Source organism: Macaca fascicularis, chromosome 5 (assembly GCF_037993035.2).
Source record: "Macaca fascicularis isolate 582-1 chromosome 5, T2T-MFA8v1.1".
In the NCBI taxonomy this organism is placed as follows: Eukaryota; Metazoa; Chordata; class Mammalia; order Primates; family Cercopithecidae; genus Macaca; species Macaca fascicularis.
The window spans coordinates 158,111,637-158,125,300 of NC_088379.1; the positions used below are offsets into that span (position 1 = coordinate 158,111,637).

A 13,664-nucleotide genomic window follows, 5' to 3' on the forward strand; every position below is an offset into this window, starting at 1 on the left:
GGTTATGTGCTGTGGTTCATGTCTGTGATCTCAGCACTTTGGGAGGCCCAAGCAGGAAGATAGTTTGAGGATGGAAGGTCAAAGCTGCAGTGAGCTATGAAGCTATGATCTGGCCACTGCACTCCAGCCTGGGTAACAGAATAGGAGAAAGAAAGAAAGAAAGAAAGAAAGAAAGAAAGAAAGAAAGAAAGAAAGAAAGAAAGAAAGAAAGAAAGAAAGAGAGAGAGAGAGAGAGAGAGAGAGAGAGAGAGAGAGAGAGGGAGGGAGGGAGGGAGGGAGGGAGGGAGGGAGGAAGGAAGGAAGGAAGGGAAAGAAGGGAGGGAGGGAGGGAGGGAGGGAGGGAGGAAGGAAGGAAGGAAGGAAGGAAGGAAGGAAGGAAGGAAGGAAGGAAGGAAGGAAGGAAGGAAGGAAGGAAGGGAAGGAAGGAAGGAAGGAAGGGAAGGAAGGGAAGGAAGGGAAGGAGCAGGAAGGAAGGAAGGAAAGAGAAGGAAGGAAGGAAATTTTAAAGAAGGAAAGAAAGAAAAAGAAAGAAAGAAAAAAGAAAAAGAAAAAGAAAGAAAGAAAGAAAGAAGAGAAAGAAAGAAAGAAAAAAAAATTTAATGAAGTCCAGTTCATCGATTTTTTCCTTTGGCTGCTCATGGTGTCCTAAAGCTTTTTAAAATGACAGGATCCTAATACTTGTGAAGGCTGTGTCACGGGCGTGTCCTCAACCTTGGAAAAATAAACTTTCTAAGTTAACTGAGAGCTGTCTTAGATTTTCTGGGTTCATACACTTCAGAAGAAAACTAGATTCTTTCAAGGAGGTAACCTGTACCTTAAAGTCGAAGCTGTGAAAGTATGGATGTAACAGCTCTTTTGGAATAATTAGAAGGATACAAGGGCCAGAAGGAGCCTCATACATTGTTTAGAAAAGGTTCTGGAGGAAGTTGACTTTAATACAAATTAAACACCAGTGGCAGAATCAGAAACATTTTCAAACTAACATAGATTAGAAAGGACGGCACTTGGGGATTATTGTTTTTATAATCCCATCAGAAGGGCTTAAGAAAAACTTTGTGGAAAATAAATACATTTCAACATTTTTCTCTGATAATTCATTTGACAACTACTGTGTTCATTTTGATAACTACTATATCACTTTATAAATGATGAAACTATTCCAAATGTAATGACTGTACTTTTCACAGTTTGTATGCCTATAATTTATGCAATACCACACAATCAACCAAACAGCTCTTAACTTTATTTTTACTTCAGTGTATTATTTAGAAATTATATAAGGAGGTCTGGCGTGGTGGCTCATGCCTGTAATCCCAGCACTTTGGGAGGCCAAGGCAGGTGGATGACGAGGTCAGGAGATCGAGACCATCCTGGCTAACACGGTGAAACCAGTCTCTATTAAAAAAAAAAAAATTACAAAAAATTAGCTGGGCATGGCATCGTGCGCCTGTAGTCCCAGCAACTTGGGAGGTTGAGGCAGGAGAATAGCGTGAACCCAGGAGGAAGAGCTTGCAGTGAGCTGAGATCACGCCACTGCAGTCCAGCCTGGGCAACAGAGCGAGACTCCGTCTCAAAAAAAAAAAAAAAAAGAAGAAATTATTTAAGGAAAAAAAGCCCTACGGTTTATTTTCTGGTTCTTGGTTATTATCAAAGGATATTGGAAAGTGAAGCTGGTGTACTAGCTTTAAAAGCAGAATTTAAGGCCGGACGCGATGGTTCACGCCTGTAATCCCAACACTTTGGGAGGCCAAAGTGGGCAGATCACGAGGTCAAGAGATCAGGACCATCCTGGTCAACATGGTGAAACCCTATCTCTACTAAAAATACAAAAATTAGCTGGGCGTGGTGGTGCGCACCTGTAGTCCCAACTACTCAGGAGGCTGAGGCACAAGAATCACTTGAACCTGGGAGATGGAGGTTGCAGTGAGCAGAGATTGTGCCTCTGCACTCAAGCCTGGGCAACAGAGAGAGACTCTGTCTCAAAAAAAAAAAAAAAAAAAAAGTGGAATTTAGTTAAGTTTGGGGGACAGAAAGAAGCCATGGCTCTCCTGCCTTCTTCCAAATATACTGAACTTCTGATATGTTTGATCAAATTAAATGCTCATGGTCCGGCATGATTACAGGTGCAAGCCTGTAATCCCAGCTACTAGGGAGGCTGAGGCAGGAGGATGACCTGAGCCCAGGAGTTTGAGGTTACAGTGCACAATGATTGTGCCTGTGAATAGCCACAGCACTCCACCTTGGGTGATATAGTGAGACCCCCATCTCTACACACATACACACACACACACACACACACACACACACGAAGAACATAGACACATCAAATGTGAGTCATTTTGCTGACTTGGGCATACAATAAGTCCATTTCTCTGGGTCCTAAAGATATACTAATCTTGCAGTGAGCCAAGATCACACCCCTGCACTCCAGCCTGGGCAACACAGCAAGACTCTGTCTCAAAAAAAAAAAAAAGTAGGCGCGGTGGCACACTCTTGTAATCCCAGCACTTTGGGAGGCCAAGGTGGGCGGATCACTTGAGGCCAGGAGTTCAAGACCAGCCTGGCCAACATGGCGAAACCCCATCTCTACTAAAAATATGAAAACTTACCAGGCGTGGTGGTACATGCCTGTAATTCCAGCTACTCAGGAGGCTGAGGCAGGAGAATCACTTGAACCCAGGAGCCTGCGGTTGCAGTGAGAGGAGATTGTGCCACTGCACTCCAGGCTGGGCAACAGAGCGAGACTCCATCTCAATAAATAAATAAATAAATAAAATAAAGATGTACCAATCAAACAAGCGTTTGCTCTGTAGATGAGGTGAGTGCTTCTGATCAGATAGTATGTTCAATAAAATAAGCATGTCATCAAACTAACTTTCTTGGCATTTGTTCTTTGGTTGAAAAACTCCTGTTGACCTCATGAATACTGCATTTATTAACCCCAGAAGACAACAGATATCTAATGTAACATAAATGTCTGTGGCTTTAAAAATACATATTATTATGTGTGCAGTCTACAAACACTTTCCTGAAATTGGTCTTCTGTGGGCAGTGATTTAAACTTTTCAACTTGGATGCTTTTCCTACTGGGGGCTGTAAAGATGAGAACTCAGCCCTCACTCTTCAGTGTTCCTCACTCCCGCGTCCCCTACTTTGGAATGAAACACAATATCTTAAGCAAACAGAGCCCAAAGAGGCTGCTCATTGGCTCTCATTGTCCCCTGATACTGCAGCCCCGCCCCTTTGGCTTGTGCTGACTAGCTGTTTATATTTTAGTAAGGGCCACCCTTTAACTCGGCAGCTTGATGACTATAATGGGCCCAATTGTCTGCGAGCTGCGGGGAGCTGAGTCCCCAGACTGGAGGAGGCTGGCTCTGGTCTTCGATGCACAGGAGTGGCCGTTATGGAACGCAGGTAAGGACACTTCTCAGTGTGTGATAATTCTTTTTCTGGGCCAGCTGGTTAATCCGGGGCTGGGAGAAACAAGTTGGGATTGAGTTGCTACTTTTTCCTGGTTTTAAGTTTTTGCCTGCTGAAGATGGAAGGAAAAGACTGGGATTTGCTGACAAAGCTCACGGTGAGCTCTGTCAACCCAGGCAGGAAGGGAGTAAGGAAGCAAAAAATCGTGGGAGAGACACAGCTGGATTTGACACCAAAGCAACATGAATGTGGCAAAGCATAAGACCAGTTCCAGTGATGTTGTGAGACTCAAATGCTGTTTTATTTCCTAACATAGCTAGTCACAGTCAGGAGCTCAGCTGTGCCTCTCCGGGGTTTCTGTAAGCCAGCTGCTAGCCAATGTAACTCAGTCGACTCCCTTTGAAAGGACTTAATATCTGCTAGTATTTTCAAAGGGCAAACCGTAGTAGTCTTGCATGTTATAAATAGGTCTATTCAGAAATGTGGGAACGGTTTAGAGCAGACAGGAGGCTGTAAAGTTTTACTGCCCCATAAAAGTGCTCAAAGGGTACTGTGTCCCTTCTGCCGTGGGGCTGTGGAATGAAGGAATAGCCCCAGGCGAATAGAGCGTTTGTCCTTGACTACCCAAGTGAGAAGTCAGCAGAGCCTGGGGACGCCATGTGAGTCAGGGGTGAAGCCTGACGTGGGCTCAGCCAGCCACATGTCCGGGTACTTGCTGGTTTCTGGGGTGTGAATGGGTGAGGATGGAAAACAACTCAGGCACCGGTCTTTGGTGCCTGCTTTATCTTCTTGGCTGGCCGGTTTGGTGCTCAGTGAGGCACCTCACTGCCTTGTCCTCAGTGGGCAGAGGGCAAGGAAGGGGTTGTGCTGTCATTACGACCTGCAGGGTGGGGAGGGGGCTGCAACAACTTGAGTCCTGGGAATTGCTTTAGAAAGTCCTCCTCCTCCTGTGAACAAAAGAATCACCTATGGCAGCTTTGATCAGATAAGTTTCTGGTGAGCCTCATTGGTGTGGAGTCGGTGAACTTTCGGTCTGTGTTAGTTATCGACAGGAGCCTGATAAAATGAAAAGGTGAGGTTTAATTTTTAGATAAAGCTAAAGGTGAACTATGGGACTCTAATACATCTAGTGCTTTGAAAGTCTCCCCACCTCTCCAAATTCCCACAACTTGTATGTATTATCTAGGTACACCTTGTTTAAAGCCACCATGCTGTTTGTGGCTCCTGGAGGTATTAAGTCAGAATACAAAGGGTATTTTTCGAATGAATTTGACCCCAGGCAACACGAATGCTTGAACCCATTGTATGAAAACAGCGGTCTCTAAGTGAGGCCAAGGTCTCCCGGAGTGGGGAGTGGTCGTAGAGCCCTGGAGAGGGATGAGTCACCCCACGTGGAGGTCCTGACAAGGAATGGACCTTCTGACTCTGCCAGTGAACTTTTGACTCTCCCAGGTGGGATGGAGGCTCCAAAGGGAAAGGACAGGTGTGCATCATTCACCCTCCAGGCCCACCGCAGGCCTCACAAATCCCGTTTGGTTAGGTCGGTACATTCTCACCTTCCCACCTAACTAGGTGTCCCACAGTGTAACTCACTTCTCACACTAACTGCAGTGAGCGCAGACCCCGAGGTTTAAGGTCTCAGTCCTACCTGGCTGCCTCAACCTCAGAGGCCAGTTGCAAGCTGAAGGTTGTCACCTGTGCTTCTGACCAGCTGGCTATCCATGAGAAGTTCTTACCACTCTTCTTAGATTACAAGCTGTGTAACTTTTTCTAACTTTGTGCTGTAAATCAGAGATTGGCTTCTTGGGGTCAGTCTTCTGTTAGCATGACTCATGGAACTCAGGGAAACACTTAATTCCATTTACCGGTTTATTATAAAGAGTATTACAAAGGATACAGACAAATGAATACATACAGCCAGGTGAAGAGATGGCTAGGGAGGGTCTTGGAGCTTCCATGCCCTCTCTGAGCATCACTCTCCCAGCATCTCCATGTGTTCAGCTATCCAGAAGCCCTCCAGACCCGTTCCTTTGGGTTTTTATGGAGGCCTCATCACAAAGGCATGATTGATGAAAACATTGGCCATCAGTGATTGAGTCAACCTCCTGCTCCTCTTCGCTCCCTGGAAACAGGGTCAGGGGGTGTGTATGGGTAGAGTAGGGCGAAAGGGGCTGAAAGTTCCAACTCTCTAATCACATGCTTGGTTCCCCTGGCAACCAGCCCCCTCCAGAGGCAATCCGGCAGCCCTCAGTCGTCAATCATCTCATTAGCATACAAAAAGACTCTTGATCACTTTGTACGTTCCAAGGGTTTTTCTTTTTTTTTTTTTTTGAGACGGAGTCTTGCTCTGTCGCCCGGGCTGGAGTGCAGTGGCCGGATCTCAGCTCACTGCAAGCTCCGCCTCCCAGGTTTACGCCATTCTCCTGCCTCAGCCTCCCGTGTAGCTGGGACTACAGGCGCCCACCACCTCGCCCGGCTAGTTTTTTTGTATTTTTTAGTAGAGACGGGGTTTCACCGTATTAGCCAGGATGGTCTCGATCTCCTGACCTCGTGATCCGCCCGTCTCGGCCTCCCAAAGTGCTGGGATTACAGGCTTGAGCCACCGCGCCTGGCCCAAGGGTTTTTCTTTCTGTCTTTCTTTTTAAATTTTAAGACAGGGTCTTGTTCTGTCACCCAGGCTGGAGTGCAGTGGCACCATCACTCACGGCTCACTGCAGCCTCCACCCCTTGGGCTCAAGTGATCCTCCCCATCCTCCTGCCTCAGCCTACCAAAGTGCTGGGATTGCAGGTGCATGCCCCCATGCCCAGCCAATTGCAAGGGTTTTAAGAACTATGTGCCAGGAAGCAGAGACAAGACCAAATATATATTTCTTATTATAAATCACAATATCACACCTTCCTCATGATTCACACTTCATGTCACTTACTCACTGTGTAACTCTGTACAAGTTACCTAACCTCTCTGTGCCCCAGGTTCCTTATCTGTAAAATTCGCTAAATCCCAGGGAGGGCCAGCCACACTGGTAGGCCTATGTGGTGCGGTGGCCGATGGGGGACTGACGACGGGGGACAGACAACACACAGAGGCAGAAGCCAAAGAACACGGGTTTAAAAACAAGGAGTTAAGAGCAAGAGCTTTGATTCAGACAAACCTGGAGTCGAACCTCACTTTCGTTGTTTTACTTGTATGTTATTGGGCAAGTTACCGAATCTCCCTAAGTCTGAATTCCTTCAGCCAAATAATGGGGATGACAATCCATTTCACTGTTTGATTGTGAGGTTTAAATGTGGTCATACATCAAAGTTCCTTATATAGCACTCAGTGCACAGCAAATACTCAGCAAATATTAATTATTTTATCATGACTGCTGCCAGCATCCAACGACAGTCCTAAATACCGTCTAAGTTTACCAAATGTCTCTCTGATTTACTGGTGACATTGGAGAAAGGAAATACTAAGAGAATGCAGTGCAGTGGAAAGAAGGGCAGGCTGGACATCGGCGTTCTGGTCTCCATCTGGGACTGGCCAGCAGGTGGCTCTGGAAAAGGTTTGCCCTCTCTCCTGAGGCATGATCTTCAAAGTCCATTCTAGCTTCTCTGACTTTCGATCTGACGGAAATCTCCCCCGGAGGAACTCATGAGCCATAAGTTAAACATGGTTTGAAATCATCCTTGAGCTCCTTGCTGACTGATCATGCTTATCCATGTTGAAGGCTCATCCAGGAATAATAGATGGGTCTTGTGTGTGGTTTGAAAAGTTCACTTCTGGCCAGGTGCAGTGATGCACACCTATAATGCCAGCACTTTGGGAGGCCAAGGTGGAAGGATCGCTTGAGGCCAAAAGTTCAAGACCAGCCTGGGCAACATAGTAAGACCTTGTCTCTAAAAAATATAAATAAAAAACTAGCCGGGCACGGTGGTACACACCTGTGGTCTCAGCTACTCAGGAGGCTGAGGCGGTAGGATCACTCGAGCCTGGGAGGTAGAAGCTGCAGTGAGCTATGATTGTGCCACTGCACTCCAGCCTGGGCAAGATCTCGTCTCAAAAGAAAAGTACACTTTTTATTTTCACAGGAGGTTATGATACATTCAAGTTGGTTACTTGACACAAGAAGAAATTTGTGTAATTTCTTACACAAAGAAATTACACAATTTTAGATAAATTTCTTTATCTAAAATTATAATACGTTTTATTATTTAATAAATAACAAATCTGAAACTCATTTATCTAAAATTTGTGTTTATCTAAAATTTTCATAGTAAATTGTATGAAAAATATAATATCCCATAGATGTGTCAAGACCAGAACATAGGTCAAACAGAGCTGAACACGAGTCCCAGGTCTACTGGTTGACTGCTAGTGACCTTGGGCAAGTCACTCACCCTCTCCAGTTCTTGTTTTCGTCACCTGAAAATGGGAACGATATTGTCTGCCTTATTGGGCTATGATGAGAATGGAAAGCTAGAACACGTAGACTGCCCTCCATAGTGCTTGGCATGGGGTCGTTCCTTTTCCCTCCCAGATGGAACACCGCATCCATCCCAATGAAAGTTTCTAGATGATGCTCCAGAGGATTCCAAGCAGAGAACATTTACAATTTCCATACATTACAGGAGGGTGAGCCTGCAAGGCAAGGTCTGGAGCTGGGAGCACATCTGGAGCAGTGGGTAGGGACTGAGAACCATATACACACACATGAAGAAATGTGTTCGTTTAGAAGATCTAGCATCAATTCCTTCTTCCTAAGATTTGACAAGACTGGAGTTATTTCTTCACCAGGCCCATTTTGTGAAAAACCCCGGGAAAACTGAGGTCCAGCAGCCTAAGATCTAACACAATGGAATCAGGAAAAATGGTCGACAGGCCCCTGAAGGCATGTAGGGAGCAGGGAGCCTGGTGACCTTTGTGCACCCAAAGCCTCCCTAACTAGAGTAATGGAACACCAATGTGGTTTACATTCATAATCCCTTGCATTTGAGAATTTTTATATCTACTTAAATTTTCAAACAAGGGACACTCACACCACCTCCCACACTTATCAGCATGCTGCTTTATCACTCTGATATGTTCAAGGGACCTACTCCCATAAAAGATAGAAGATGAATCAGAAAACTCAACTGGAATGGGAGTTGTTTAGATATGCACAGTCTCACCTCAAGGGCACCTGCTGGGAATAAGATCCCATATCACACCTCCATTCCTGCTCAGTTTTTCAAGGGAGCATTTCCTGATACGTAGGTCTTTAACTACCAGGTGTATTTGCCCACTGTCCACCTGTGCCTTCAAGTACCATACTTAACAAATTGCAACTGAGGGAACAGTACACTTCACATTTTGCAACTGTTATGCAAACAGAACTTTAGTGAAATTCCTCAAACTATTGACTGTAGAAACCACGGGAGACAAAGGGTCAGTCTCTGACTTCACAAACGTTACCAACTTGAAAAATGAGATCTATTCCCTAAAGAGTGTGTGGGAGGAAGACATTTAAATCTGTAGTGCCCTCAAAGCCTCACTCTAAACTTGGTCTGGCACTTTTCTACGTGTGTTCTTTGATATGGTAAGTAGCTAAAGTATATCCCACCAGAGACCTTCCAAGGGTGGGGTTCTCACTGGGTCATTTTCTTCCATATGGCTTCTCTCACTCTTTGCAGGAGAGTGAAATAGAGTTTCAACTGAACTTTGAAGCTGTAACCTGACCTCAGAATCATGCACCATAAAGAGCATTTGTGCTTCTCAAGATACTTTCAAATCCACATGGTTTCCCAAGATATTCCTAGTTGCCACATTGGGTGATTTAATTTTTCTTTTTCTTTTTCTTTTCTTTTTTTTTTTTTGAGATGGAGCCTCACTCTGTCGCCCAGGCTGGAGTGCAGTGGCAAGATCTCAGCTCACTGCAACCTCCACCTTCCAGGTTCAAGCGATTCTACTGCCTCAGCCTCCCAAGTAGCTGGGATTACAGACACCCCCCACCACGCTCAGCTAATTTTTGTATTTTTAGTAGAAATGGGGTTTTGCCACATTGGCCAGGCTGGTCTCAACTCCTGACCTCAGGTGATCTGCCTGCCTTGACCTCCCAAAGTAATGGGATTTCAGGCGTGAGCCACCGTGCCTAGCCTGGGTGAGTTAATTTTAAATATAGAGACATCAAGCAAAACGTTGCTGAGGAGTCTCCTTCCGCAGCAAAAGTCCTGTGAAATCTGCAAGGCCATCTTTTTCATGGGTCCTCAAATGTTTCACAGGCAACTGGGCAATAATTGCATTTCCAGGAATGCCAAATGGAGCCAAATCCTTTTAACAGCTCACTGACAGGCAGGTTATTCCACTGGGGACCGAAAGGCAAGAACTAGAGGTCTCAAAATATTGGATTCTTGGTTTGTGTTCTTCACTGGATGATTCTATTTTCTTGAGAGCATTTTTAACGAAACAGCAGCAATCAGTGATTTCTTAGAAATGTGGCCCCTTTACATACACCTTCCGTGAGGCTAGCTTTTGTGTTTCCTGGATACTCTGTGTGTTCTGGACATACTGGAGGCACACCATAAATATTAATTAATGCTGGCCATTACAAAAAGAAAATGAAAAGACCCCTATAAGGCAGCAGTGACCCTAGAAGCCCCAGAAGTCGTGTTGGAACTGTGACAAGGAAAGATAGTTACAAGACCTGAAAAAAGAAGCTCTCTTCCCACACTCAACACATGCAGTAAACCCAGGGGCACCATTGTCTAAGCTGTCACTGGAGGGCTGGGAGGAGACAGGGGATGGGGCAATGGCAGCCTGCCCACCCCTCCTCATCACTGTCCAGAGGCATTCAGGAAACACAGGTTTCCAATATGAGGCTGCCTTTTTTTTTTTCTCACAAGCCATGCTCACCAGGAATCCATAGCGGCCATCTGCACACAGACCTGGTGGTGTCTCAAGCTTCCAGGTGTGGTTTTGGGGGCAGGGTCCTTGGGGAAGGAGGAGTTGCTGACAGTAAGGTAACCTAAGGTCAACTCTGGACAGTGCTCGGTGGAAGAAGAGAGTAGTGACTGCTGATACCTGTCCTTTCTAGGAATTGGGGTTACTGGGTCGGAGAAACATCTCAATACCTTCCAGGCTTCTAAGCCTCGTTGTAAACCTGCTCCTTGATAAAGAGAAACCACATCCAACCTTTAGGAGCAAGGTGGGGCAACATGGGAGCAGATCCTCGTTCATTTGTTTGTTTGTTTTTGCTTGCCTGTTTGCTTTTTTCTTTCTTTCTTTCTTTTTATTTTTTATTTTTTATTTTTTGAGACAGGGTTGCACACTGTTGCCCAGGCTGGAGTGCAGTGGTGCAATCATGGCTCACTGCAGCCTTCACCTCCCAGACAGGTGATTCTCCCTCCTCAGCCTCCCAAGTACCTGAGACTACAGGCATGCACCACCGTGCCTGGCTATTATTATTATTTTTTTGTATATATGGGATTTTACCACATTGCCTAGGCTGGTCTCTGAACTCCTGGGCCCAAATAATCTGCCCACCTGGGCCCCCGCAAAGTGCTGGATTACAGGCATGAACCATCACACCCAGCCTCCAAATTCTTATGTGACCATTTGAATTCTAGTTGGATTTCTTTTCTCCTCTCTTGTGATTGTAACTCAAACTTTAATACTTGAAAAAGTTCACCAAATTTAAATATACTTTTCTAAATCTGTGAGAAGGCTGTCTCCCAAGATGGTTTGTTATTGCACATCTTTTCCCCCAAGAGATGGAAATATCCCTTCTCTATTCTCTTTCCCTTAGTCTTTCAAAAACTCAAAGTGAGTGAGGAGGAAGTGCCTGCTTCTAGCTTCTGGCAGTAGGCTACACTTCCCAGCCTGTCAGAATGGCCTCTTTGCGGGCTTCAACCTTTATGAGAAATAAAGCTGTCCTTTAGCAAAGTCATCAAGCTAAGTATCTGTCAACAGATGATGATTAAAGTGTGATACATATACACTATGGAATACTAATCAGCCATAAAAAGAATGAAATCATGCCTTTGGTAGCAACATGGATGAACCTGGAGGCCATTATCCTAAGTGAAATGAGTCAGAAAGAGCCAAAAACTGCATGTTCTCAGTTATAAGTGGGAGGTACACAATGGGTATATGTGGGCATAGAGAGTGGAATAATAGGCATTGGAGGCTCCAAAAGGTGGGAAGATGGAAGGGGATAAAGGATAAAATATTGCCTATTGGGTATAATGTACATTACTCAGATGATGAGTACACTAAAGGCCCAGACTTCACTATTATGCAGTATTTCCATGTTAGAAAACTGCACTTGTGGTGGTGCATGCCTGTGGTCCCAGCTATTCAGGAGGCAGAGGAGAGAGAATTGCTTGAGCCTGGGAGTTTGAGGCAGTGAGCTGTGATCGCACCACTGCACTCCAGCCTGGGCAACCAAGCAAGACTCTGTCTCTAGGAAAAAAAAAAAAAAAAAAAGAAAGAAAGAAAAAGAAAGAAAGAAAAAGAAAAGAGGTGGATGCAGGCTGGAGATTTAGGAAAGCCTCTTCAGCTCCTTTCTCTTGCCAAGTCTTGTCTGTGGCTTTGGTGGGTGGTTTTGTTTGGGGGCTTGTCTTCTTTATTCCCTTTTCTTTTAATCAAAGCAGTCTGTTCTGGTACTGCCAGTGAAACAACTCTTTCCAGTTCCTTCGCATGGTGGTTGTGCACGTAGCCTCCAGGCCTGGGCTTGCATCAGTCATTTTGTCTATTCATACAAAGGGAATTTAGGCTGTGTTCAGTTCATCTCCTACCAGGGAGTGTACTTTCACAGCCACTGCCTGGGAAGCTTTGTGTGCATGAGATATCACCAGTCTGCCAGGCTACCAGCTTAACTGTAAGTGGAGAGACTAACAGATGAAGCAATGACTGTGTGCCAGGAACTGTTCGAAGTGCTTTATGTGTAGGAGTCAGTCAGCCCGCTATTATTGTTCTTCTCCATTTTCAGATGAGGAAACCGAGTCTCAGATTGTTGAGAAAATTGTCCCAAGCTGCACAGTTGGTCAGGGGCAAGCCAGCATTCAGTTTCTAGAGCCTGTGTTTTTAACCATTATGTGACGCCTCCAGGGTACATTATATTCTTTTGTATGAATGTGCAAAAAATATGTCTTCATGCTTCTATTTCTGTTCATTTAACGTGTTTCAATTTTTTTCTATCATAATACAGCAATGAATGTTTTTGCAATAATAACTGATGATAATAGTTAACATTTGTTGAATTGCTAATGATGTGATGGGCTCTGTTTCAAGTTCTTTATGCATCTTAACTAATTTAATCTTTGTAGCAATCCTACTCTTATTTTTATTTATTTGTTTATTTATTTATTTATTTATTGAGACGGAGTCTCACTGTGTCGCCCAGGCTGGAGTGCAGTGGCACAGTTTCAGCTCACTGCAACCTCCGTCTCCCGAGTTCAAGCAATTCTCCTGCCTCAGCTTCCCAAGTAGCTGGGATTACAGGCACGTGCCACCACGCCTGGCTGATTTTTGTATTTTTGGTAGAGACTGGTTTCACCATGTTAGCCAGGTTGGTCTCGAACTCCTGACCTCAGGTGATCCACCCGCCTCAGCCTCCCAAAGTGCTGGGATTACAGGCATGAACCACCATGCCCGGCCAATCCTACTATTATTACCATTTAACAGAAGACGGAAAGGAGGCACAGGGCAGTTGGCTACACACTTTGTTCCAGATTGCACAGTTAGAAAGTGGCAGCTTAGCACCATAAGACATGGTGAGGAAAAAAGAAAAAAAGAAAAGTGGAAGGGCTGGCACTGAAACCCAGAGCTGGTACTCTTATGATAGTGTCTGGACAATATCTGTGACCACACCTCTGATAGTGCCTCAGGAAAGATTTTTAAAGTGAAATTACTAGAGCATACGATATAATCATTTTAAAGGTTTTTGATACATCTTACAAAAGTGCTTTTCAATAACACTGGTTGATCATGCTCATTTGCATTTCCATGAGCACTGTGTAATTGATCAAGGACTCTAAAAGTTTGATAAGCCACTGATAAATGGAGCTGCCCCTCTAAGTCCCTGGGCAGTAAAACCTGACCGGCATAGCCTCTGAGATCCTGCAGAATGTTGAGGAGAGCTTGGATTTAAGAGATTAAGAGGGTCAAACTCTGTTCTGTCCATTTTAAAAAATAAGTTTTGTTTAAGAGGAACTATCTAGTATGCTGAAGGCAGCATCAGGTATCTGTAAAATTGCCGTTTGTAACTCAGGATCTTGGAACA

The 13,664-nt window shown here is 44.8% G+C and overlaps 1 protein-coding gene across 24 annotated transcripts in view; it reads left to right on the forward strand.

The window, feature by feature from the left end:
* TRIM2 (tripartite motif containing 2) overlaps positions 1 to 13,664 on the forward strand; it is a 186,376-nt gene that overhangs the window by 48,609 nt on the left and 124,103 nt on the right. For 12 of the 24 annotated variants that reach the window (XR_012435166.1, XR_012435167.1, XM_005556097.5 and 9 more), the window contains exon 1: positions 3,297 to 3,414. The exons of the other annotated variants lie outside the window; for them this stretch is intronic. Coding sequence is in view for 10 of the 12 variants with exons in the window: in XM_005556097.5 (XP_005556154.1) it covers positions 3,385 to 3,414 (30 nt within the window). In the remaining 2 variants the exon portion in view is untranslated. Of the gene's footprint in view, positions 1 to 3,296; positions 3,415 to 13,664 lie in introns of those variants that run through there. 24 annotated transcript variants of the gene reach the window in all.